Raw genomic sequence first — 25,868 nt, forward strand, 5'->3', positions numbered from 1 at the left:
GCCGCAATCCAGCCCTGCTCAGCGGCGCCGGGGTTCCATCCCTGGCACTTGTCCCGTCCTGGCGACACCGGACATTCCCCAGGTGCGAGGGCCCGGGTGGAGGTGGGCGGAGGTAGGGCTTACCGTGCTGTCAAGGTGATGGGGGTGGTCCGAGCCCCTTCCCCGCCTCCCGCTTAGTTGCCGCCTGAATCTGATCGCGGAGTTTACCGGTTGCTTTGGAGAAGGGGACCCTTCCGAAACTCCGGTGGAAGTAAGGGCTGAGCTCTGGGCTGGGCTCCAGGGCTGTGGGCAGGAGCCGGCCCCGCCCTCCGGGGGCTTTCAGGCTGAAGAAAGGAAGAACAGCTGGGCTTTGCCTTTTTTGACAGTTTGGAGGAAAATAACAACCCTTAGGCTCGTATCCCAAAATAGGGAATGAAGTCAATTTCCTTAAGGTTTGTAGGTTCACAAAGTCAAATATCTGACCACAGTTTTAATAATTTTGGGAGAAAAGAACTCTAAACCAGTAAAACTGCATTCTTTGTGTTAAGTTGCAAGAAGCAGTCGAAGAGGAGAAAATTCAGTATTTGCCTACTTCCTCAGAGTGGGTCCTTACACAACCCACGTAGTCTCTCTGAGCCCGTTTCGCTATTATATTAAAGATAAGCCCTCCCTGGAGTCCTGTTCTCCAAGCTGGTGAGGCAAAGCCCATGAGGCCACAGGCGTGAAGTGAAAGTGTTTGATGAACAGTTCCTGCCATGGTTCCAGGGGGCATATGGTCCAGGCGGCCTATGGCACTGCTGTGGCCACTACCCCGCGGGACACATTGTTGCTGAGCTGATTCAACTTTAACCCGAACTTCTCTTGCTCTGTGTTTTTCTCACTAGCTCTTTGAAATTGAGGAACATGATAAGGAGTTGGCTGATTGTTTTTATCCTTTTCCCCCTGACGCTCATAGAGAAATGTGGTAAGTTTAGAAATGGGTCATCAACTTTGTAAAGAGGGAGATAGCGTAAGGAGCCTGACCTGTTTGTAGCCAAGGATTTAGGACTGTCCAGACTGTGTGGGCTTGCCAGACCCTTGGACAAGCAGCCACAGGGTGGTGGAGCAGACCCAGGTCTGGGGTCCAGGAGTTTTACAAGGAGTCAGATGATTCCATAAATAGTTGGCCTTCTGGCGCTCTCCCTTCAGGGAGCACACCCGGGCCATTCCCTCCCTCCTCTCTCCCCCCGCTAAGCACATATCCCCTAACTTCTAAGGACCCCATGAGACCTGCAATCAGGGGAGAAATGGCCCTTGTTTCAGTTTCCTAAATATGTTTTTATTGCCAGCAATACATTCTTGTGTGCTTTTCTAAATAATAAATAACTAATCGGCCTTCTGTGCTAGGGTCCCTTTTACCTTATCTGTATTACCAAAATCAAACTGTGGGTCCCCAACAATCTGGGATAATACCTGTAAAGAAAGGCTTGTGTTCCTGCCCTGTGGACCTCACGGAGGGAGGTATGGGCTCTGGGAGATGCTACAGACGCGTGATGTGGCCACCTTGTTGAGCCTGGATCTGCCAGGCCACAAAGTCCTAAAGAGTCTGCCCAGCATCCCCTCGTAAGATGAGAAAACCGTTCCCTGCAAGAGGGACTGAGGAACAGGGCCAGGGGGGCCTCGCAGAACACTGGCTCGTTGTCCAAAAAACACACCAGGGTCTGTACATCCTTACAGGGCGTGACTTTTAGTGCAGGGCTCTTAGAGGCCTGTATCATTCTAGTAATTCTCCCACTGCCCAAAACACGGCTGAGATTCCTTCCACAGAAGGAATTTGTGCTGAGCACTTCTAGGACCCCAGACCCATTATTCTGGCCACTGTCAAAAATCAGACAGATCTTAAAGTCCCTGACCAAAGATTTCAAATCAACCTTGTTCAAACAGTACAAATCCTATGCAAGCTTGTCAAGAGCCCGGCGCAGTGGCCGTCTACCATCACAGTTATCCGGCCTCTTAAATCTCTGAGAACATAAGTACCTGACCAGCTCTTTCAGGTTTGTTAAAAAATCAGCCGTGTTACTTTACAGTCACACACTGTGCATAAGCAGTTTCCGCGTGCAGCTGGTGTTTCTTGGTACAGATGCCAGAGCCCCACTCCAGACCTGCTGGGTCACATTCTCTGGGACTAAGGCCCTGGTATGCATATACACACGGGCATTGGTAGGCTTTACATGAAGCTCCATTCGTAATGCTAATGCATTGCTCTAGAGAAGAACAGCAAACCCACCTCAATTATACAGAGGGGAAATTTAGGCCCAGAGAGGGTAAAGGTCCTCCCCAAAGTCACAGAGCTAGACAGTAACTAAGATGGGACCTGAGTAGGGTCCCTACTCCATTTTACCATTCTGCCTCCTTTCCTGAGTGTCATAAACAGTGGAAACCACCATAAAATCAATAACTGGAATTGGCTTTCTGACCTCAGTCTGACGGGCCTGTTTCTCCTTGCTTTAGGGAGTGATCGTCAGGGCCCTTAAGTTGGCTCAGTGGTTGAGCGTTGACCCATGAACCAGGAGGCCCCTTTTCGATTCCCAGTCAGGACACATGCCTGGCTTGTAGGCTGGATCCCTGGTAGGGGGCATGCAGGAGAGCCGATAGATGCTTCTCTTTCATCATTGATGTTTCTATCTCTTTCTCCCTCTCCCTTCCTCTCTCTGAAATCAATAAAAACATATATGTATGTGTATATATATATATATATATATATATATAGAGAGAGAGAGAGAGAGAGAGAGAGAGAGAGAGAGAGAGAGGGAGAGAGAGATGAAAACAGACTCCTTAGAGGTAACGTGGGGTGGCCTCATTAAGATTCATTTGGTAATTCCAATGTTGTATCCAGAGACTCCTGCCCCAGGGCAAACTTTAAAGTGTGCTTTCCCAGGATATGATGCCAGTTTTCTAACTGCCTCCCACTTTAAAAAAAAAAAAAATGCCCTGCCTTGTTTACATGGTGTTAAGAATAGTCAGCAGCAATTGTTCAGCACTCAGTGTGGAAAGTCGCAGACATCGCTTTCTCTTTACAAAGCCCTGTGAGGTGAGTAGTACTATTCTCCCCATGTTACCGGGGAGGAAACAGGCTTACGTACACCCAGGGTCACACAGCTAGGGGGCGACAGAGCCAGAATGGATCAGTCTGACCTCAGAGCCCAGTCTCTCGGCTGCTGAGCACTGAGAGGGGAGTAAACATCCCTTGATCTGGTTCTTTGAGAGTCTACAGACTCCGCTTTTGAAATAGAAAGGCGGTGGAAGAGCAGAGGCCTTGGGGATCTCCCACTCACCCTGATCACAGTCCCGGCAGAGCCCTGGGGACCCAGCGGTTTTGGTGGCTGCCTGGCATCACTTTCAGTGTCCCTGTCCTGGGAACCATCTTGTCACAGTCTTGCTCATCCGGTACAGTCCTCAGCTCTAGATGGAAAGTAACAGCAAGGACCTACCCCAGCTGTGCAAGCCCAGAACAAAGCCACGGGTTGTCTATGGGCGCAGTGAGTGAAAAAGCAGAGGTGGAGTTGTCAAAGCTGCCTCCAGGCCCCAAGGCTACACGTAAGGGAGGGACTTTCCTACTCTGTGCAGCTTGGCCTCTGCAAGGGCAGGGGGGCGGGGGGAGGGGGGGGAGTGCCACTCAGAGCGACCCTGGTGGAGTCAGCTGCACCTGGAGACTTGCAGACGCGGGACAAAGTCTGCGTCTGCATTCACACGTGCAGGGTCAGCTAGGGTCTGAGAGGTCCCGGGTAGCAGAGCCAGGCCCAGGGGTGTAAGTTCCAGGCTGGCCCTTCCCTTGGAGGAGATGGGGTTACTCCTTCTGGGTGTCCAGGCAGAGGAAGAGAAACTGCCAGGTAGGGGTATTGAGAAGGGGGATCAGACAGTGGAGAACCTCTAAATGCCCTTCCCACCTGGGCGCCTAAACTCAGTTCTTTGCCTTCTGCCTTTCATGGTCTGGGGAGAGGGAGACCTGGGCCCTGCCTGCGGCCATACCCCAACAAGGACCGTCTTCATCAAGTTGAGCATTTGCTTTCCCATTGTGGGCCCCCTTCCACTTCCATTCTAGATTCATGCCCATACCTTATGCTGTGCGTCATCCTGAAGGCCTGGAGGTGAGGGAGGGGAGGTGGACAGGTGCCTGGATCGGTGAGCATACCTGGGATGGGGGGCGGGAGGTGCTGCCCTAAGAACACAGGAAGAGGTCAGAGAGAGGCTGACTCACTCATGTTCTGTAGCCAAGTTGCTCTGGGGTGTTTCGCCTCCCACACCTGCTTCTCCCCTCACCCCGGACGCCTGTTTGTCTACCTCATCCTAAGCTAACACCTCAAAGCCCAGAGGAAATCAGTCTCCCCTCGCAGTCCCCAGCAGAGTCGGCCTCAGGAAGGGGGATCAGTGAATGGGTTGAGCTGGGTTCAGGTTCATATGGGAACCCAACAGGGTTTTTTGAAAAACAGGTTAGCTGGGCCCGTGTGTCTGAGTATAAGTATTTCTCTCCTGGACCTCGACCAGCACTGCTAGAGAGCAGACACGAGTCCTGAGAAGGGTTGATGCGGGATTGAGAAAAAGAAAGAGACAGACACAGAGACAGTAGGGAAAGCTGGGACCGAGTGGGACAGCTGGCCCTCTGGTGCAGCACATGTATTTTATACAATATGATTCCAGGAAGTTTTACTAGAGTTTAAGACAAAGGAAATTATGTGAAATCATGGTTAAAGATCAACCTGTAATTCTTCATTCTTGTGGCTTCATTGTAATTGTCACTCCTGGCTGAGCCCGGATAACTGCGTCCGTTCCTTGCGCCTGGCTGAACTTAGATAATGAAACCCACCCCCTGGCACCTGAGCCCTGTTTCCAGCACGTGGCTCTCCTGATGCCACTGGACTCAGCTGACAATAATCAAAGAAATGCTCAAGGAGAGGCCGGACCCATTCTGCGGGGCCACTGAAGCTCCACAAACAGCGGAGACTCCTGTGCCTTCCATCTGAAGAGGTGGTTCAAGTCCGCGTTTTCCAGTCCCGGGTTGTGGCGTGAACGCCTTTAGTTTGTAAAACTGTCTCCGATAACTCGGCTGCACACCCTCAGAGCCCGTGATGCTGGGGAGGAGGGAGCGGCAGCGTCTCCCGCTCAGGCCTGTGTCTCCCTCCAATGGCAGCGGGAGGTGAGAGAGCACAGTGGTTTCCAGTCGCATCACTGAGTCCCTCAGACGTCCGTGTCTTCTCCTAGAAGATAGGGGTCATCATGGGACATCGCTCCTGAGTTCAGATGGCAGGGGCCCTGCTCCGTCTCTCCTTGTGGGCCTGCGTCTCTGACCTCATGACTAATGCCACTGATTCGGGTCCTTCCAGAGTCGACGGTCAGCCTTGCTGTTCCTCCCACGGTGAAGCTGGAAAATGGGAGCTCCGCCGATGTCCGCATCGCCCTTCAGTAAGTGCCCAGGCCCAGAGCTGCCCTCGGCCCCCCTCGTCGCCCCACCGGCTCCGGCCCTTCGTATTTCAAGTGTGATGCTCGTGCCTCCTCACTTTCAGAGCAGCCAGAGGCAGAGAGGCACCCACCCTGGGCTGCAGACCGAGGTCCCAGAGTCTCTCTTCCCCCGCTCACAGAACCCTTGTTTCCGGGGGCAGGAGCAGGAAGGAGGCTTCTCCCCAGTCATGGAGCCTTTTCCCCAGCCGAGAAGAGTCCTTGAATGGCCAGCAGTTGATGCCAGACTTCAGAGTGGCCCTTGCCCAGGCTCTAAGTATTTGAGGAGAGCCCTGAGGTCAGGGGTCAGGAGCTGAGCACTCGTTAGATCACTTCCTAAAGCAGAAGGGACTCCATCTGTGGATCCCGTTTGTGAGACCCTCACACTTACCCTCCACTGAGAGTCTGTCTTGCTGATCAGGCATGAGGGTGCCGACCCAGTTCAGACTGTGCTGAGAGCCTCCCTCTTCTGCACCCGTCACTGCTCCCCCTGCACCTGCCTCCCGGCCACATGGATCCTGTAGAGGAAGGTCTGGAGCCCTGTCCTTTCTCTCGCCCCCTCTCCCCTTCCTCATCCCTCCCGGGAAGTCTGTTCTCAAACCACAGCTTTGGTACCAAGGCTCCCAACAGACCTACATTCTGTCTATAGCCCGGCCGCTTGCACCCAGACACCTGGTGAATCTGACATGTCATCCCCTCACCACAGCTCTCCCCTCTCCAGAACCCTGGAGTGGCTTTCCACTGCCTTCTAAACTAACGCCAGGCCTCTCAGTGCGGACCTGAGCCCCCCTGGGCTGCCCAGACATGCCTCATGGCTTTCTGGGGACACAGTGCTCCCTGCTCAGACCTGAGCCTCTCCGAAGCCTTTCCCACCAGAGCAGGTGTCATCGGCCAGCCGGCCTCTGGACACCTTATTTGGCATTCACAGCCAGTTTCACACCTTCTTGTGGTCTCAGTCAGCCCCAGTAGGACATCTTTTCCTCTGATAAAGATAGAAAGCTCCTGCCTGGCCGGTATGGCTCGGTGGTTGAGCGTTGGCCTATGAACCAGGTAGTCACGGTTCGATGCCTGGTTTGTGGGCTCCATCCCTCGTAAGGGATGTGCAGGAGGTGGCCTGTCAATGATTCTCATCATTGATGTTTGTATCTCTCCCTCTCCCTTCCTCTCTGAAATCAATAAAAATATATATTTTTAAAAAGGATAGAAAACTCCTAAGGAGCAGGGAGCCCATCTTCTCTCCCCTCAGATTGAGCACATAGCACTTCCTCACCCTAACTGCTTGAGAAATGACAGGCCCTGTGGGAAGTCCAAAGGTGAGTTGAGATCACACAGAGTCCCACTCTGCAGTAGTAATCAGACTCTTGTCCCCCACAGGCATCCCCTAAATGCAACCTTGGTGATCACTTTTGAAATCACATTTCATTCAAAAAATATCACTATCCTTGAGCTGCCAGATGAAGTAAGTAATGAACCTTAACTGGTGGGTAGAGAACTGCTGGGTAACAAAACACATTTTAATTGAGTGCTTCTGGAAGTGGGCCACCTGGTTTATAGGCTGTGGGCTGCCCCCGTCCCATCCCTCTAGAAATCTCTGATTTTGGCTCTGTTGGTCTCCTTGAGAGGGCGTCTTATGCTGTGTAGACGGAATTAGGAAGGCGATGGTAAGAAATGTAAGGCAGAAAATGGTTCTGTGAATGTAGAAGACATTCTTAAGATAGTTTTCTAGGACTTTGCTACTCAAAGGGTGTTCAGGGCCTAGCAGCATTGTCCCTGCTGGAAACTTTCTAGAAATGCAGACCCCCAGGCCCCGCGCCAGATCCACTGATGCAAAATCTGCACACGAGCATGATCCCTGGATGATTTGAGTCCACATTAAGGTTTGCCAAGCACTGTTCTGAGATCCCACTGGTTGAGTGTTATTTCCAAAACCCAGTGCCAGAGTCTGTCTGGTATTACAGCGATAACTATTCATAGCCCTTATGCCTTTGTCTGTTAGTATACACCCTGCTTCTGCCTTACTAAGGATTTGAGCCAATTACTGATAAATTAGATAAAAAACATCAATAGGGGAGGCAGTATAAAGTAAACGAGGGTTTTAACAAGAAACGGACAAGATGAATACAGGGATGAAATTGAGGACCATGAGGCATGCCGCGAGGCCCTGTGTGGTTGTAGAAATGGGCTGCAAACTGGCCCTGAGCCCCTTGGCAAGCAGACCGTGTGGAAGCATGGGCTTCCTGTGAGAAGGGAATCTCAGCTCATCCCATAGTGAGCATCACACATCATTAGACGCAGCTTCTCCCGCCCCAGGGTATCGGGCCTGCTGCGGGCTAAGAAAAGCCAGTGGTTCTAACAGCAGGTCCTGGCGTTTGGCTCTCTGAGGTGTGGCTTGATCCACAGATCGCTGGCTGGTGAGAGGAAGGGAGCCGTCCCACCTTCCCTCAGAGATGAGCCAGGGGTAGGCCCAAGGGCAGAACCATGTTCTGCTCAGAGAGTCTAGCATAACACATCGGTGTATGGGGGTTCCAGTTGGCTGGTTGGTCGTGTTTCTCCCTTTTGTTAGTAAGCTCCCGGAAGGCGGGGACCCTGTGTGATCTGTCCCCACATCTCCTAGTGCATGGTCTGCAGCGGGACACTCAGGTCCCAACAAATACATGGCACTGGATCGAATTCAGTTTTCCTATAGGTTGTGGTGCCTCCCGGAGCGACAGAGTCCTCTTTTCAAGTGACATCTCGAAATGTGGGACAAATTACTGTTTTTCTGCACGAAAATCATTCCAGCCAAACCGGGTAAGCTGGGGTTTAAGTGGTGAGAAGAAAGGCAGTGCCGGCCCGTGGGGGTTTCTCTCGGGAGCCCCATTTCAGCTCATCCTGGTCTCCAAATCCTTTCCAGCCCAAGGATACGCTTCTTGGTGATCCGCAGCAACGTCGTCAGTGTCATAAACCAGGTGGTTGGCTGGATCTACTTTGCCGCCTGGTCCATCTCCTTCTACCCGCAGGTGATCATGAACTGGAGGCGGAAAAGGTAATCTGCTGAGCTGTACGCTCAGGGTCGTTTGGTGCCCGTATGACGGGCATTCCCACGAGGCAGCAGGTAGCACAGGTTCAGCCCTTCCCCCCTCTGCTTATCTCCTTTCCTGCCCTTTCTAGAAAGCTGTTGAGGTGAGAGCTCTAAGAGCCTGTGGTGGCACTTGTACTGCTGGGCAGTTGGTCTCTTGCCCAGTTTAGCTCCTCCCTGTGAAAGCAACACAATGGGGCTTCTCAGTGAAGCGGAGAACGGGCTGAGTGGGGGCGATGTCCACCCAAATATTCTCTTATCTCGGTCCATCCAGCCCTGGAGGAATGAAAGTCAAGCTGTGCTACAGTACCAGAGGTAGATCCTTCGGCCTTGGAGATTAACCTTCCCACCTCGATTATAAAAACAAAGAGGGAGGCGAGGCCAGGATATGGGTGTAGGAAGACCCTGAACTCACCTCCTCCCACAGACATACTCGGAATATACAAATATACGTTACGTTACGTATAGAGCAGTTCCTGCTAAAAAAAACTGACGGCCTAGCCTTAGCCAGTTTGACTCGGTGGACAAAGCATTGGCCTGTGGACTGAAGGGTCCGGGGTTCAATTCCGGTCAAGGGCACATGCTTGGTTTCAAGCGCAGTCCCCAGTAGGGGGTGTGCAGGAGGCAGCCCATCAATGATTTTCTCTCATCATTGATGTTTCTATCTCTCCCTCTCCCTTCCTCTCTGAAATCAATAAAAATATGTTAAAAAAAAAAAAGAGAGAGAGACCTGAGGTCCTATTGAACAGCTTCTGCACAACAAAGGCTAGAGGGACCACATACCGAAGGGTAGGAGAGATGGAGACATGGTAACGAAGGGCATCCCATCTCCCACACGGAGGCCTGTAGCAGAGAGGGATGTTACAAGGGCCCTGTGTGAGGACTCACCCACCCTGGGGCACAGCAAAACTCGTTTTAAAGGCACCTAGACTATATGTGGAGGAAATACATTTAAATTGCATTTCTATACACGAAAATGTTTCAGAAAGAGAAATTAAGAAAATCCTATTTACAGCTGCATCTAAGAAATTAAAATACCTAGGAATAAATTTAACCAAGGAGGTGAAAGACCTGTATTCTGAAAACAGACATCAAGAAAGAAATTGACGAAGATACAAATACTAGAAAGATATACGATGCTCACAGATTGGGAGAATTAATATTGTTTAAATGTTCACACTTACCCAAAGCAATCGCAGATTCGATGCAATCCCCATCAAATTACCAAAGGCATTTTTCACAGAACTACAACAAAGAATCCTAAAATTGGTATAAAACCACAAAGACCCGAAATAGCCAAAGCAATCTTGAAAAAAAAGAGGTATCACATTCCCTGATATCAAACTATACCACAAGACTGTAGTAATCAAAACAGCATGGTCCTGGCACAAAAACAGACACAGAGATCAATGGAATAGAATAGAGAGCCCAGAAATAAACCCACATATACACAGTCAATCTATAACAAGGGAGTTAAGAATATACAATGGGGTAAAGACAGTCTCTTCAATAAATGACGTTGGGGAAACTGGACAGCTGCCTGCAAAAGAATGAAACTGGACACTATCTTACACCATTTTGATTAAAGACTTGAATGTAAGACCTGAAATCATAAAGCTAGAAGAAAACATGGGCATTAAGCTCTTTGATATCAGTCTTAACATTTTTTTTGGATATGTCTTCTCAGACTAGGGCAACAAACGCAAAAATAAACAAATGGAATTCCATCAAACTAAAAAGCTTTTTGCATAGCAAAGGAAGCCAACAAAACAAAAAGGCAACCTACTGAATGGGAGACGATATTTGCAAGTCATATATCTGAAAAGAGGTTAATAGCCAAAATGTACAAAGAACTTGTATAAGTAAGTATCAAAATAAGTAAGCTACTCGATTAAAAAGTGGGTGAACAGAGCTTTTTTCAAAAGAAGGCATTCAGATGGCCAACAGGCACATGAAAAGATGCGCAACATCACTACCAGGGAAATGCAGTTCAAAACCCCAAGATAGTACCTCACACCTGTGAGAATGGCTATCATTCAAAAGTCAAAAAATAAGCGTTGTAAAGGATGTGGAGAAGAGGGAACCCTCATACACTGGTGGCAGTTTAAAATGATGAAGCCACTGTGGGAAACAGTATGGAGGGTCCTCAGAACATTAAACATAGGACCACCATGTGATCCAGCAATTCTGGGTATTTATCCAAAGATGACAGAAACACTAATTTGAAAAAATATATGCACCCCTGGGTTCAGTGCAGCATTATTTGCAATATGGAAGCAACCTGAATGTCCATTGATAGACAAATGGGTAAAGAAGATGTGGTACATATATACAATGGAACATCACTCGGCCATAATAAAGAATGAAATCGTGCCATTTTCAACAGCGTGATGGACCTAGAAGGTGTATGCCAAGTGAAATAGAAAAAATAAATATTGGATGATTTTATTTATAATATGAAATCTAAAAACAAAACAGACTCATTGGTATAGGTAACAAACTGGTGGTTACCAGAGCGGGGTGGTGGGGAGACACTGGGGAGTAGGTGCCATAGGTGAACGGGATGAAGAGGTACAAACTTCCAGGTGTGAAAGGAATAACTCGTGAGGATGTGAGGTATAGCACAGGGAATATAGTCAATAATATTGTAATAACTTTGTATAGTGACAGGTGGTAACTAGACCTATTGTGGGGATCATTTTGTAATGTATGTAAATAACAAATCACTATGGTGTGTTTCTGAAATGAAAAGGATATTGTGTGACAGTTATACACTCCTGGGAGGAAAGAAGGACAAAGTGGGCCTGTGATTGCGTCTTCATGCAGCAAGGACACAAGCTTTCCCACAATCACCTCGCCATGTGGGCCTCCTGCAGAGCTGCTGAGCGGGGAGCCAGGGAGGGGAGGCACCTCCTTTCTGCAGGAGGCCCCAAGCTTCCCTCGGGGGCCAGGACTTGAGGCAGGAGGAACCTGGTTCCCAAGAGGGTGTCATTGAGTGGCATCGACGGTGGCATGAAGGAGGGCCCAAGGCCAGTGCTCCGCCGGGCCCTCCTTCCCGCGTGCTGGGAGCTCTTTCCCCTCCCAGCCCCCCCACCCCACCCCTGCCTTCACCGGCCAGCTCACCTGCCCGTCTCCATCTCCCCTCCCGCAGTGTTGTTGGTCTGAGCTTCGACTTCGTTACCCTGAACCTGACGGGCTTCGTGGCCTACAGCGTGTTCAACGTTGGCCTCTTCTGGATGCCACACATCAAGGTATGGCCCTGCCCGCCCACCACAGCCCAGCCCAAGCCGTTCCTGGCCTGGCTGCCCCCCACTCAGCTTCGTCACCCCCTCAACAGGAGCAGTTTTTCCTCAAATACCCGAATGGAGTGAACCCTGTGGCGATTAACGACATCTTCTTCAGCCTGCACGCCGTGGCCCTCACCCTGGTGGTCCTGGTGCAGTGCCTCCTGTACGAGGTGAGAGAGGGAATGGCACCTGCTCCCTGTGGCTGCCAGGCAGCACCCACCACCACTTGCTGCCCACACCTGCTGTTTCACTCTAAAGACACACAGGCCCTCAGAAAGGACACGTGTTTGATCGCTCAGCATCTGATTGATTATTGGGCCAAGATAATAGGCCAGGCACAGGGACCACACCACGAGCCCAAGTTCTTGCCCCCTCCCCCAGGTCTGGAGTGAGGGACAGAGAGGCATGATGATGACCCAGCAGGCGGAGAGCTGAGGGGACGGGAGAGCATGGCCCAGCCAGCAAGGAGGGGGAAGGAGGGCATCAGGAATTGGTGTTTAGTGTAGTCCGTGGGGCGAGTAACGTTCTTGTGGCCATGGGGAAGAGGGCCAGGGCGGGGCACCCCCAACTGGGGCACTGACTGTGAAGGCCAAGGGGCAGTGAGAGCCACCATGAGCCGGTGGAGGTAGCTGGGGTTCAGTGTGAGGAGGAGGCTCACGAGGGCCCCGAGAGGTCCTGGGGGGTCTGGACTCAGCCGCGTTGGGCCATGTGTCTGGTCGCTGACGTGGTGTTTTCTTTCACTTCCCCGTGGGCGCACCACTTCCCTCACAAAGTTCCCTTCACACACGCAAGGCCAGCCACGCTGCTTGGGCCCCGCCTTCACGAACCTTCCAGGTTTTCTTACTCTTTGCTGTGGAGCTTGGGCGAAGGGGAAGGGGAAGGGTGGGGACGGATTCCAGAGTGGTCAGGCTCCCTCTGCATCATGGAATGAACAGTCCTGGGCTGGGATGGTGTTGGGTTCCATCCCCAACATCCTTCGCTCCTGGGGAGCTCTGGGAGGCACCCAGTTCTGCATTGTGGAAACAAGAAGCAGTTGGGCTCTGGAAAGTCTAAGAAGGACTGAACTAGAGACCCCGATAGTGACAAGGGCATTGCCCCCACCCACGCCCACCTCCCACCCCTTTCCCCCTCTCATCCCAGCGCGGCGACCAGCGGGTGTCCTGGCCCGCCATCGGCTTCCTGGTGCTCTCGTGGCTCTTTGCGCTCATCATCATGATTTTGGCCGCAGTCGGGGTAATCACGTGGCTGCAGTTTCTCTTCTGCTTCTCCTACATCAAGCTCGCGGTGACCCTGGTCAAGTACTTTCCGCAGGTACTTCTGGGGCCCTCCTTCCCTTCCATGTGGCCACCAGGGTAAGGGGCTGAGATACAGGCCCCCGGCCCTGTCCTGGCTGGGGCGAGGACCAGGCATGGAAGCCGCAGTGGAAGCCATGGGCCCAGCAGGACGGGACCGGGTGAAAGCTGGCCACACCGCCGCCTGCTCTTCCCTGGCGCCAAAATCTCATGAAGACTGCAGCGGAGACTGAGCTCACACTCAGCTGAGAGTCAGGGGTGGTGCAGGTCTCTCCATCCCAACTTTCCTAGCGGCTTCACTTCTGCCCCATTACCACAGCCAACAGCCCTGAAAGATCAGGTGGGAGGAGGGAATCCACACTGTGACCTCCACTCCCATCCAGGCCTTCCTTGCGGGCCCTCAGCAGCCTCCTCCGAGCACTCAGGCCTCTGCAGACCCAGGGACTCAGAGTCAAGCGTGCCTGCCCCGTTGCTGGAGTGGCCGGGGACAGCATCGCTGATGACATAAGTGCCACCTGCAGACGCCACTTACAAGTGGAGGCCACGTTCTCACCTTGTTCTCTGTGGAGAAGCCCCTTTTCAGCTTCCCCAGCACAGGGAACCTCCTGCCTGTGGGCTCAGGAAGGAGAACGTTTTGGCCAGAGTCAAGGCCAGTCTCCTGGGGGGCCTGAAACAGCCAGTCCCTAAGGATAAACAAGACTCAGTTCTGTGGACAGAAGAGGAGGGGGAATTCCAGGCTGGGGGCAGCTTACACAGCCCGCAGGCCGGGAAGCGTGGAGGCAGCAAGGACACCTGGCAGGCCGAGCAGTGTTGAGCTAAAGGAAGGTGGGGCCAGGCACCAGGGGCTTGGGAAGAAGGCTTTGGGGTGGGGGCAGGTCTTGGGGGAAGTGGGGCCTGGGTCCCTGACTGTGGGAAAGCTTGGGGCTGGGAAACCTGGGAGGCAGGAGTCCCAACTTGGAGACGTTTGAAACTGTCCAAGACTGGAGAGGTGGCAGCAAGTATGGAGAGGGTGTGAGAGGACAGAAAAGGGGGCCTGGCTGATGGCTGACTGGGAGAAGACCCCTCGCGAGGCCTAGCAGAGGAACCCGGAGGGTGCTGGCGTTGGAGGGAGGAGGTGCGGCACTGGCAGCAGCAGGAGGGGGTGTCCGGTAGATCCGCCCACTAGACCTGGGAAGCCTGAGCCAGAGACCCCGGCGCCCAAGCAGGGCTGAGGCGGGAGGTAAGCCCACTCTACAGCTGGAGAAACCAAGGCTAGGAGAACGCCCCAGGCACCGGGCACCAGTGGTGGAGCTGGTGTTCCGGACCAGGCGGTTCTCCCAGCCTGGGTCGCAAGCGCAGCATGGAGTCCAGGCTGAGGGGGGAGTCTTCATGGGAGATGAGGAGGAAATCCGAGTGACTGGAAAACCACGAGAGGGCTTTGTCCTGGAACAGGGAGGGGGAAGAAGATGGAGAAGCAGCATGCCAGCCTCCCTCCATCGGGGCTGTGCGGTGCAGGGGGGGAGGCAGAGGGCCCTGCTCACTGTGCGTGCGGATGAGACCCCAGGACCACCCAAGCTGTTCTCCGCCACGCCTTGTCAGAGCCCAAAGGTCACTGTGTTCTTTGGGGCCAAGGCCGGAGCACACGAGTGGGAGGAATTAGAGCCGCTCTTGTTTGGAGTGGCCGTCAGGAGGCTCATGAGGCAGCCACCCAGCCCCCTCACCGCCCTCCGTGTCTTTGTCTGGCTGCCCAGGCCTACATGAACTTTGTCTACAAAAGCACCGAGGGCTGGAGCATTGGCAACGTGCTTCTGGACTTCACTGGGGGCTGCTTCAGCCTCCTCCAGATGTTCCTCCAGTCCTACAACAATGGTGAGTCTATCAGCGGTGGGCCGGGCGAGCCCCACCCCCCAAGCCTGCCCCATGGCTTGGGAATCCAAGCAGTCCCAGCCCCGAGGTCCCCCCAGGGGCATCTGCAAGGGCAGGGTTGGTGGTTTCCTGGACAGGTGAGGACCCCCACCCTCCACAGCCCCGGGAGCTGCCAGCCTAAAACCAGATTCTGTCCCCTCTGGCTAACAGACCACTGGACACTGGTCTTTGGAGACCCAACCAAGTTTGGACTCGGCATCTTCTCCATCTTCTTCGACATTGTCTTCTTCATCCAGCACTTCTGCTTGTACAGAAGGAAACCCGGGTATGAGCAGGTGAACTAGCACCTAGGGCACCAGTGTCAGTGGCCCGGGCCCTGTGCCCAATCAGGAGGCTGGAGAGCAGCCTGGAGTGCAGGGCTGGCTCGGTGTGCAACATCGGAGAAGCGTTCTCTTCCTCAGGGCCCAACACCTTACACGTGAACCAGCCTGCCTTCGTCCAGGACTTTCCAGGGCCGGGGAGAAACCTCCCTCTGAGACAGACGCCTGACTCTGCTGCGAGATTAAAAGGCTGGCTGCTGGCGGCCCCTTGGGTCTTACTGGCAGTCACCTGGCCCCCCCTGCGACTTGATGCTGCCATTTCTATTTTCTTTAAGGCTTCAGGCAGCACCCACAGGTTCTGAGAGCCATGCCAAGCAGGACTGGACGCGGAGCTGGGAGCAGGCCTTGCCTCAAGCAACCAGTGTTTCTGGGAGCAGCTTGAAGGACTGAACTTGCAGCTTTGGTGCCACTGCTGTTCCCAGAGACCAAGCAGCCAGGTGCTGTGGCCAGTGGACTGAGGGGTGCTGTGCTGGTGGCAGAGGGGCTGGGACTTTGGGGTTAGGCCTTGGGTCCCTTCTCTGAGTCTGAACACCCCCCTTCCTGACACTTATTCTACATAACCCAGCTTCCACGACTGCAGGCACAGGGGGCCTGGGCCAGCGCCTGGTAAAGAAACAGTATTTCTGGGTCTTGAGGTGCCAGCACCCTGTGGTTCTGAACTGGGCTCACTCCCAACACCCTGTGGCTCTTTATCACACTAACACCCCTTTTGGCTTTTTGGGAGGGATGTTTTGGAAGTGAGTGGCTGTCTGCCTACCTCCACTTTCCAGTCAGGCCCCGCGTGAAACCCTCAGCTGCTCCTTCCCCCGTGTCTGGATACAGGACACACACACACTCTCACTCACTTACTCACTCTGTGCCTTAGAGGCCTGTTGGGCCCGCCAAATGGTGAGCTCCCCTCACTTCCCCCAGACCTGAGACTCGCCAATCTTGGGCTGTTCAGTAGCCTCGGAGAAGGACTTGAGACCACCTCACATAAGACCCATGGGCCAACCCTGATCCCAAATCCCCTTCCCTCCAAACCCAACCAGTTGACACCAGATGGCAGCCTCTGGAAACATGCCTTGTACGTGCCTTGAGATTGTCTATCCACTCTCCAACTTTTTACTACAAGTTCAATGAGGGGCCTGTATCCTGGATTAAAACCTGTTTCCTTTTGTGCGCCGAGCATTTGCCAGATGTGTTGGCTTCAGAACCAAGTCCTTGGGGCTTAGGGAGATGGCCTCCCAAGGTGACCGCGTGCCGACCTGGCACTTCATCAGGGGACCCCGCTTGGGTAGTGCCGGATGCCTGCCTGCTCAGGGCCAGGTAGGTCCCACGGGTCCCACGCCTGCGTTCCCAGGGGCACGCTGCTCAAGCTGTGGTGGTGAGCAGGGGTGGGGTGAGGTCTTAAAGGGCACACCACCACTGGGAGTGGAGGGATGTCTGATCGTTCCAGATTCTTCATCAGTCTAGGTGTAAAAATACCAAGTAATTTAGGCTCTTATTTCCCCAAAGCAGAGATTGCAGCCTGACCAAGTATGCACACCTGTTTTATTTGGGCCACCCAGTATGTTAACCATGTGCCACACTTTAAAAGTGGGAGATTTCAAAAATCTGATTTGTCAGTGGGTCCATGAGTTGGCAACAATTCCCAGAGCTGGTGATGCAGCCCATGGTGGGCCAGCCAGAGGCCTGGAGGGCTCCAGTCACCCCATTTTGTCAGGTGGCAGCCTCTGGAAACGTTTGGGGTTGCATCCCTGGCTGTGATCAACTGAGTGTTCTTAAGAGCCATAGGGGGAGGGTATTTTTCCCATGAACCCCTTGGTCACCATGAGGCTCCTGGGTGGGGACTGAGACCCGATTCACAAGGGAAGTTGGGTGAAGGTGGATGTGGCCAGGCCAAGCCCATGTCCCGTGGGCCTAGGAACAGTGGGGCTTCTTCCCCGAGCAGCCAGGGCCAGGTCCACCGACCTTACAAACAAAGCTGTCCCCGTAATCCACCCCCAAGTACCCCAGCCCTGCCTGCACCTTAGCACAGACCCCAGTGAATCCCAGCTCTGTTTATTGGGCACAAGGTGTGTGTGTCGGGGGGAGGGAGGGGGGGTCATACTGCCCCATTTCCACAGTAACCAAAATAAGGTTTTCTAATTTGCTGAGTCATTCCCAGATTGAATTAGTAAGCTAAATTCAAAGTAGAACTGGCATCTCCAAATAGTAAGATAAAAACCCTTTGTATCAAAGTGATTAAAAAAGTACAAAAGTTAAACAGGCATAGAGGAGATTGGCAATCTTGAAAAATGCCCTCAAAAGTCGGCCTCAAACCTCGTCTAAATCTGGTAAGCTGGTGAACCCTGGAAGGCTAGCGCCCCCCAGAGGAGTGGGGAGTGATGGGTGCACTGAGCCCGCTGGCTTCCATGCTGGCAGACTTCCGCCTCTGAAGTGTCGAATCCCCTCTGAGCAGCGGGAATGCGTGGGACACAGGCACTTTGGCGCTGAGACAGAGGGCAGGGCTGGCCCACCAGGCGTTGTTCTGTTTTGCGGCCGCTCTCAGGAAGTGGGGGCCCTGCTCCCCTGGGCATTGCTGAGACCAGGCAGCAGGGTCTGGGGGCTGAGCTTGTGGTCACTACAGACTGACTACAACTCGGCTCCAGGCCATTGTTTCCAGTCCTCGGTGTCCAAGGGAGGGCTGGTCCCAGAGCCTCAGGCCACTGGTGAGGGGAAGGCAGGCCAGTCAGGCCTCTGGGACCAGCTCTTGCCTTCGGAGTGGGGGGCCAGCACTCAGCAGGAGCCAGGACAAGGGGCAGACTGTGGAAGTAGTGTCACTGTACAAGGAGGCGGCAGGCACGCATCGGGACCTCGGCGGGCTGCTAGGACAGCATGGACTGCTGCACAGCCTTCTGCAGCGACTGCCGCGTCACCAGCAGGCGCACCACCTCCTCCGAGCGCTTGGTGAGCCGCTTCCGGGCCTGGTCGTGTGTGACCATGGTCATGTCCCAGCCGTTCACCTGACCCAGGGAGAAAATACAGCCACCTGAGCTCCCCACCCTCTGGGATCTGGAAGTAGGATGGGCTCTGGGGATCCTGGCTTACCCAAGCAGGCCCCAGGCGGGTGACCCCTGGATAGGGGATGCCAAGCACCAGTTGCCACACACAGAAGAGAGCCAGCTTCCTCTGGGGCAAGGCCAGCGTGGGCTCCAACATGGCTGGGGTGAGTCTCCCAGGAGGCAGGGGCAGCCTCAGCCCCACTCCCACATGCTTCAGCCCCTCCAACCCAAGCCTTGTTTTCCTCCGTTGGCACTTCTGTTACCTGCATGATCTTGTCTCCAATCTGTAGCCCAGCAATTTCAGCAGGGCCTCCTTCCGACACCCGTGTGACATAGATGCCCTGGAAACAGCCCACGTCAAGCCCTGGGTTCACTGGACTGGCCCCTTATCCAAAGAGCAAAGTCCAGTAGGCATACGCCCAGCTGTCCATCTGTCTATCCTTGCACTGAGTCTCCCTCCAGCCCCCACCCCCAGGAACAGGCTGTGCCAAGACAGCCAAGGGGACAGCTGGCTGCCCAGGGATGCTCCAGCCCCTGCTGCTCCTGGACTCTGTCTAAACGGGTCTTCCTAGGGCTGGGCAGCCCACTCCTCACCCCCACCCCTATTTATTCCCACCAGATCACATCTGAGACCTTCTTAGAGGGGACTGCTGGCGAGAGATTAGGTCTGCTCCTTCCCAAAAGGCTCAGGAAGCAGAGACCCACCATCTCAGGCCTCCGCTGCACAGAGAGGCCCCAGGACTCTGGTCCTCACCTTATCCGTCTTGTCTTCTGAGAAAGGATTCTGGGAGGGATCCTGGTCAATTCCACCTCCAATGCTGAAGCCCAGGATTAAATTCTCACCTTGACGCAGCTTATGAATTTCAACTCTTTGCTGGCAAAGAAAAGAATGAGTTGGGGGTGAGTAGAGAACAAATCTGGTCTATATCTCCTGCACCCACCCTAGGCTGCTGGAACAGCTCAGCCATGCCAGGAGGGTGGGGACCAGGGCCCTCTGCAGAAATCCAGCTGGTCACCAGCCTGGGAGGCTGGCAGGTTGAGACTCGACTCAGCCACATCAACTCTCCCACATAACACTCTGTCCCAACCTCTCTCCCCTTCCTCTGTCTCAGGCATCAGCCTTAGTCAGCAGGTGCTCTAAGCCCCAGTTGCTATGGTTGCTATGGATGGGGGGCTATATCCCAGGGGAGGGATCACTCAGGGCAGAAGGGGTCAGGCCCTAAAAAGACTGCAGGCAGATTGCCGAGGCAGCCCAAGTAAGGGCAAGACAGAGGATGCTCAGGAGAAGTGGAGATCAAACTCACACAGAAAGCAGAGGAGGGGCTGTCCTGGCCAAGGGAAGAGGAGCAGAGGCTTGAAGGTGCCATACATAAAGGTCCGTGAAACCAGGGTGTACAGCGCAGGACCGGAACTGGCAGGTGAGAAGAGGCTGAGAGGCTGGGGCCAGACAGGAAGGCCCTGGAGACTGGGCCCCAGGGAGGGGTCTTTTCCCTCAGCCCCAGGCCCTGCTCTTGTGCAGTGGAGGAGGCGGAGGAGAGTCCTAGGGGTCTCCTACCATATCTGGGGCTGTGGTCCCCAACTGTGCCAGGCTCCTTTCACAGCCCTCAACAGACATGCTCCAGTCACCAAATACTGGAATCAGATCAGATCACCCCACTCCACAAGGTGACTTGATCTGGACCTGAGGGAGTGACCAGGTTGCTGCGACCTGATCTTCATTCTGGGCCCACTGGAGCACCCGAGAGTTGGGAAGTAGGGCCGGTTGTGATCGGGTTAGATGCTAGAATGACCACTTGGGTAGTAGGGAATGGATTCCTCTTAGAGGTGGGATGTAGAGGCCAGGGGACATGAACTACTTGTAAAGTGACATCAGCAGGCGTGAGGGCTGTTCATAGCACAGAGGAGTCAAGAGGAGCCTCTGGCCACCTGGCCTGGCGGAATATAACCATCTCATGTTGAGTTTGAGTGCCAGGAGCCATTCAGGCAGGTATCCAGAAGGCAGATGGGCCTGTGGAGCCAGAGTTCCCAGGGGCCAAAATGGTTTCAATATTCTCAAGATGTTAACTACACCCGGCCAGTGTGGCTCAGTGATTGAGCATCGACCTATCAACCAGGAGGTCAGGGTTCCATTCCCAGTCAGGGCACATGCCCGGGTTGTGGGCTCGATCCCCAGGGTGGGGTGTCGGGAGGCAGCCGATCAAGGATTCTTTCTCATCATTGATGTTTCTATCTCGCTCTCCCTTTCCTTCCTCTCTGAAATCAAAAATATATTATAAAAAAAAAAAAGATAACTACAGGGAAGATGACAAGGGCGAGGGAGGAAGCCTCTCCCACCCATCCCTAGTCAAACCCCACCCGCCATGTTCAGACATGTGTTAGAAGAATTGGGAGGTCACGGTCCTACAGCTTGGAGGAAGGCCCAGGGACCAGCCATGACATGTTAGAGGGGGGAGCAAGAGCATAACCCCTGAGGCCCACCAGGCCTAGATCCTCATGCCCTAGGTCCTCCAGGCCTGCTCCAATACATACCTTTGACCCACCTTCAAGGTAAAAAAGTACAGAAAAAAAAATAAGTGCAGGCCCTTGGGCTGGGAGACAGGCCCTGTCACTGAGTTGGGTGAAATCAGGCCAGTTACTGTCACCCCTTTTTTTCCAGGTAAGGAGCAAACCTGGCCCCTCCTCCTCTCTGGGCAGCGAGGGATCTGGAAGTCAGGCTGGTGTAGCAGGCTGAAGGTTAGGGCGGCCCTAGGCAAGCCCAGCAATGTTTCCTCCTGGCCCAGGCCTGGGCTGCTGCTCACCTTATCAGTGACTTCACACCACACCACCTGACTCCCAGCACACCCATCTGAGATCATGACCCCAGCGCGGGGACTTCCACCTGACCCAATGCCTGCCCAACAGGCATTTCTTCTCAGAGATCCGGGTCCGTCCTGAGGGCCTCTTTTTGGGGCTGGCCATGACCAGACCTCTCTGGGACTCACGTCCCCACCTCCTGGCTTGCAGGTCCCATCCAGCTGTGGCACTGACATCTAGGTCTAATGTCCCAGCCTCCTTCCCTTCCTTGGATGATTCTAATTGCACCTGAACACCCAAGACAAGCCAGGGGGAGGGGAGAAGTGGGGGGCCTGGGGCCTGAGCTGACCCCAAAGGGTCTCTCATGCCCCGAGTGCCAGGCAAGGGACCTGGACTTTGCCCCGAGAGCTGGGGATCCAGAGAACGTTCCGAGCGGGACCGAGCCAGTTGTATGAGCCTTCACTCTGGACTGGGCGGTGGCGAGTCCGAGGAAGCAAGGCTTGGACGTGAGGAGGGGTAAGGGGCGGCGGCGCCCCTGGCGTGGAGGAAGCACTTCCTCATTCCAGAGGCTGCGACTCACGGATGTCCGGGCCGGCGCCCGCCCCCCGCGGCTACCCAGCTGAGATCACAGGTCCGGGAAGGCCCTGGGTGCTTGTCCCCGCAACCCGGCCTTTCTCCTCCGTCCTCCGCCGGGCCGGCTGAAAGGAGTCCGACGCGGCGGCGGCCGGGGACTGGCCAGGTCCAGGATCTGAGGCTCCTGGGTCCCAGCCTTCCCTGTTATGGCTGTGGAGCCCGCGGTCGAAACCAGGACCGAACCTCTGGCCGCGGGTTTGCAGGAACCCGGGGTTCGCCGCTTTGCCAACCTGTATGGGGTGTCAGTTTACCGCTCTGCAAAGTGGGAGCAAGCCAAGGGGAGGAGGAGCCCCCGCGAGAGCACTCACCACCACGGCCGTGACCGGCTGGCCCGGGATGTAGGACATCTCGACCCCAATCTGGCAGCCAAGTCCCGCTCAGCGAAGCCCGAGGTGAAAATCCCGGCGACCGCGCCCTCTGGTTAACAAAGGCCGCCCGGCTCGGCCCGCCCCCTCATGAATAGTTAACAAGCCTCCAGCCAATCACCCGTCGGGTCGCTGTTCCGCTTTCGGAAGTCCCAGGGGGTGAGTAGTAAAGCGGGATGGAGGCGGAACCTGCCTGGGCGCCCCGCGGCGCATGCGCGAGAGGGCGGGCGCGAGGTCTGGACGCGTGCGCAGCCCGGGACCTCCCAGCAGGCTCTGGGGCAAGATGGCGCCGCGGGGGCCTGCACCGCCGACTGTCTGAGGGGACGCCGAGGGACGGCGACCCTGTTCCAGGTAAGCGGGCGAGCCTGGGCGGGGGGTGCAGACGTGCTGCCGCTCCCCGACCCCCGGCTGGCCTCCTCAGGCCGCGGGAAGGTGAAGCCCCCGGGGGGAGGAGCGGCGTGAACCCCGCTCGCCACGCTCCCGGCGCCACTTGCCCCCCGGTTTCCTCCGCAGCTCCGCGGGAAAGCAGAGGCCGAGCGCCAGGGGCGCGATGGCCGCGGTGGTGGCCAAGCGGGAAGGGCCGCCGTTCATCAGCGAGGCCGCCGTGCGAGGCAACGCCGCGGTCCTGGATTACTGCCGCACCTCGGTGTCGGCGCTGTCGGGGGCCACGGCCGGCATCCTCGGCCTCACCGGCCTCTACGGCTTCATCTTCTACCTGCTCGCCTCCGTCCTGCTCTCCCTGCTGCTCATCCTCAAGGCGGGCAGGAGGTGGAACAAGTACTTTAAGTCCCGGAGGCCCCTCTTCACGGGCGGCCTGGTCGGAGGCCTCTTCACCTACGTGCTGTTCTGGACGTTCCTCTACGGCATGGTGCACGTCTACTGACGCGGGCCGGCGCCCCGGCCCTCGGAGAGAAGCGGACGGTGGCCGCGTGTAGACCGACTTCGTCTTTAAGTGTGTGGATTCACTGCTTGTTCTGTAACGTTGTGACTTAGGCCGGAGGACGGAGAGCCTGTGATAGCCCCCCGATTAAATGAAGCGTGAGCCGCCCGACGGAGTGCTTCCTGCCCGAGCGCATCCTCCCCGCCCGCGCCCACCCCCCACCCCCAGCCCCCAGTCTGTCGCGGGTGCCAAAGCCCCGGGTGTTGATGCCCCTGGAGAGCCGGGAGTGGGGCTTGGCCGTCGGTAACGGGGGGACTTACTGTTCACACCTGTAGAACCAGTACCGGTGGGTGTGTAGTGTGTGCCCGGCATACCAGGCGTGATGCCGCGTGGGTTTGATTCTAGCAATGTCCTCATGGAGTAGATGTGACCCTTGTCGCCATTGGTGCACCTAAGGCTCCAGAGGCGGCACAGCTCCGAAGGACAGAGGCTGGATTCACATGGAGGTCTCTTCTCCACCCCAATATATTTTTCTTGATTCCAGAGAGGAAGGGAGAGAGAGAGAAACATCATTGATGAGAGAGAATCACTGATTGGCAGCTTCCTACATGCTCCCTACTGGGGATCAGCCACAACCTGGGCATGTGCCCTCCCGGTTCATAGGTCCACTCTCGAACCCTGAGCCGCCCCGGCTGGGCCTCGGGTAGGTCTCCTAATTGCTCTTGCTGTATTGGCTGAGTGTACCTTTTCCAGCCCCGCTTTCCCTTCCACTACCCACTGCTTTCAGCTGTGAGTGGTGTCCTGTCAGTTCCGTTTCACCTCGTTACAGCCAGCTGTCATTTCCACTTAAAAAAATTAATTCAAGCTGTCTTCTAAAATATGTCTCATGAAGGTTAGACAGATTGGATGTTTGTAAACTAATCTGTGGGCTTGTCTAGAGGGTCAGTGCCTCTGTATGCTAATCGGTGATTCCTTCTTGTCAGGAGGAATCTTATAATAAAATTCATATTTTAATTGAGGGATAAGTATTGCGTTAAAGTTATAGTAGTGAACATGTTGCTCATGGAATTTACAGTCGTAACTGGGAAGACCAGCATTACCTAATTTCACAAATGTCTGAATGATGGTAAGTGCTCCGAAGAGACCACATAGGCACTCCAAACTGAACCCAGGTGGGGAGTGGGGGTCAAGAAAGTCTTCTTTGAGGAAATCACATTAGCGAACCGAAGGCTGAATAACAGCCAAATGTGGAGAAGGGTATTCGGAGGAAAGCACGTGTGTGAGGGCCATTGGGCAGGAAGGGGTTTGGCCTGTGTCTGAAGCTGAGCTAGAGCTGGACCAGAAAGAACATGGTGGAGAGTGGCTTTGATTGTAAGAGCAACCGAGGGAAGTCTTTAGGAGTTTTAGCCCAGAGTTATGTGATCAGATTTGGATTCTTTAATCAATTTTAGATCAGAAGGGAAATAGCTTGAACCCAAGTGCCCTTTTGCAGACAGCATTGGGCCATGGCCAGTCATGGAAATGGGTCTGGGCCTCAGGCTGCCTGAATCCCCAGGCTACGTGCTTGCACTGGAAGCCAAGAAGCTGAGGCCACAGCTTCGCCTCCCTCTCCCCCAGTGGCTTCCTCTGAACCCCCTCCGTCCACCACTGAAGATATTTGCTTTAATGGTTTGCATCCCCAATCCTCTCGGGGCCTTCTCTGAGTGGGAAGGGGGAATTCATTCCTGATGTGGGCTAAGGAGGAAGAAGCAGTGGGTCCTACTTGGGGGAGTAGGATGGAGGGGAGGTAAATGAGCTGATTTACCTAACCATTCCTCTGTTGTTAGGCAGTGAGATTGTTTGGAATGTTCACTATTATAAAAATACTGCAATGAGTGTCTACATATCTTTATTGTTTTGAGAATAGGCTAGAGCAGAAGATTAAAACAATTTCAAATGCTTTCCAGAGCATTACCAGCTTACGCGTTGAATGAGAAGTGCCAGTTTTATCGGGGCCTTGTTAGTCTTCATGTTTGCTCATTTAAAGAGTTTCCTTCCTTTCATTTTAATTTCTTTGCAAGATAATAAGGAACATAATATATTGTCCACTAATGCTTTCTGTGTCTGCTTCTTTTGGGCTCACTTTCTCCTTACATTTTAATCTAAAACATGGGTGACCATGGAGACGTGAAGGGGGAAAAATCACGACACATCTAAAGTTAACCTTTGTGTTGTTTTATAACCAAATTAAAATGTCAGAGAATACATACACTGGGCCGACCCAGAAAATGTGCCAGCTCCCTCCCCCTCCCTTTGGTTCTGGTACCGGCCTGAGGGGAAACCCACAGCTGGAAGAAAGGTGTGCCTTAGGGGGAGAGCATTCTTGTGTCCACTGGAGAGTGTGCTCTGAGGAAAGGTGCATCACTTGGGTGCAGGGGGTGGGTTGGAACCAAGTGGAGCCCTTTTCCAGATACACCAGATGCCATTCCAAGTGGAATGACTTAGCGACTCTGTAGTCCCTAAGCAGAGCGCTGTAGTCCTTAACCTGGTGCTTAGACTCCTGGAGGAAGTCACATTCCCCCTCACAGCTGGTCCCCCAGTTGGCAGTCAGCCACTAAGAAAGAACTGATGGGGTAGCAGGGGAAAAGGCAGCTGTGATTGGTCAGTCCTGATGGTCCCTGCTTCGGGAGTGGAGTGCACTGAGCCCTTTCCTGGGTGGTCCCTGTGATGTCATATTGATGGCACCCAATTTACAGATTTTTGAGCTGTAGCATGGCACTCCCGAGGGTGGAATAAAAACACAGAAGCAGCAAGGGGATGTGGGCAGTGTGCAGCTGTCCAGTGCTGTGATGGGGTCACTGGCTTTTCTGAGCATGGTG

At 54.4% G+C, this 25,868-nt stretch overlaps 3 protein-coding genes across 5 annotated transcripts; 2 read left to right on the forward strand and 1 right to left on the reverse strand.

Moving 5' to 3' along the window:
- The first annotated feature begins 867 nt into the window (after positions 1 to 867).
- On the forward strand, positions 868 to 16,479 carry CTNS (cystinosin, lysosomal cystine transporter). The gene is made up of 11 exons (XM_081110629.1): positions 868 to 943; positions 5,340 to 5,418; positions 6,826 to 6,910; positions 8,138 to 8,241; positions 8,345 to 8,476; positions 11,661 to 11,760; positions 11,847 to 11,966; positions 12,937 to 13,107; positions 14,819 to 14,936; positions 15,144 to 15,258; positions 15,589 to 16,479. The coding sequence occupies exons 1-11, from the start codon at positions 883 to 885 to the stop codon at positions 15,701 to 15,703; spliced, it is 1,200 nt and encodes a 399-aa protein (XP_080966755.1). The 5' UTR covers positions 868 to 882; the 3' UTR covers positions 15,704 to 16,479.
- Positions 16,480 to 16,829: 350 nt separating this feature from the next.
- Positions 16,830 to 22,871, reverse strand: TAX1BP3 (Tax1 binding protein 3). 3 transcript variants are annotated; one of them, XM_081110631.1, is made up of 4 exons: positions 22,074 to 22,871; positions 19,094 to 19,213; positions 18,603 to 18,680; positions 16,830 to 18,300 (listed from the first exon to the last, which is right to left on the reverse strand). In XM_081110631.1, exons 1-4 carry the CDS (start codon positions 22,110 to 22,112, stop codon positions 18,163 to 18,165), a joined length of 375 nt encoding a protein of 124 aa, XP_080966757.1. In that variant the 5' UTR covers positions 22,113 to 22,871; the 3' UTR covers positions 16,830 to 18,162. The 3 variants fall into 3 exon arrangements, with proteins under 3 accessions (XP_080966757.1, XP_080966756.1, XP_080966758.1); XM_081110630.1 differs by lacking the exon at positions 22,074 to 22,871 and adding an exon at positions 19,644 to 21,407; XM_081110632.1 differs by lacking the exon at positions 18,603 to 18,680 and having other exon boundaries at positions 16,837 to 18,300; positions 22,074 to 22,170.
- On the forward strand, positions 21,746 to 25,103 carry EMC6 (ER membrane protein complex subunit 6). Its single transcript, XM_081110633.1, has 2 exons — positions 21,746 to 22,481; positions 22,644 to 25,103. The coding sequence occupies exon 2, from the start codon at positions 22,681 to 22,683 to the stop codon at positions 23,011 to 23,013; it is 333 nt and encodes a 110-aa protein (XP_080966759.1). The 5' UTR covers positions 21,746 to 22,481; positions 22,644 to 22,680; the 3' UTR covers positions 23,014 to 25,103.
- The last annotated feature ends 765 nt before the right edge of the window (positions 25,104 to 25,868 follow it).

The sequence above is a fragment of the Myotis nattereri genome (assembly GCF_964212035.1).
Source record: "Myotis nattereri genome assembly, chromosome: 16".
NCBI lineage: Eukaryota > Metazoa > Chordata > Mammalia > Chiroptera > Vespertilionidae > Myotis > Myotis nattereri.

Coding starts and splice junctions, on each gene's coding strand:
- CTNS (XM_081110629.1), top strand. CDS start 883: ATGATAAGGAGTTGGCTGATTGTTTTTATCCTTTTCCCCCTGACGCTC. Junction 944..5,339: donor GACGCTCATAGAGAAATGTG/GTAAGTTTAGAA, acceptor GGGTCCTTCCAG/AGTCGACGGTCAGCCTTGCT. Junction 11,761..11,846: donor TCTGGATGCCACACATCAAG/GTATGGCCCTGC, acceptor CCCCCTCAACAG/GAGCAGTTTTTCCTCAAATA.
- TAX1BP3 (XM_081110630.1), bottom strand. CDS start 19,706: ATGGCACCTTCAAGCCTCTGCTCCTCTTCCCTTGGCCAGGACAGCCCC. Junction 19,214..19,643: donor GCCCCTCCTCTGCTTTCTGT/GTGAGTTTGATC, acceptor TTTCTTTGCCAG/CAAAGAGTTGAAATTCATAA. Junction 18,301..18,602: donor TTGGAGACAAGATCATGCAG/GTAACAGAAGTG, acceptor TCCCTGGGTCAG/GTGAACGGCTGGGACATGAC.
- EMC6 (XM_081110633.1), top strand. CDS start 22,681: ATGGCCGCGGTGGTGGCCAAGCGGGAAGGGCCGCCGTTCATCAGCGAG.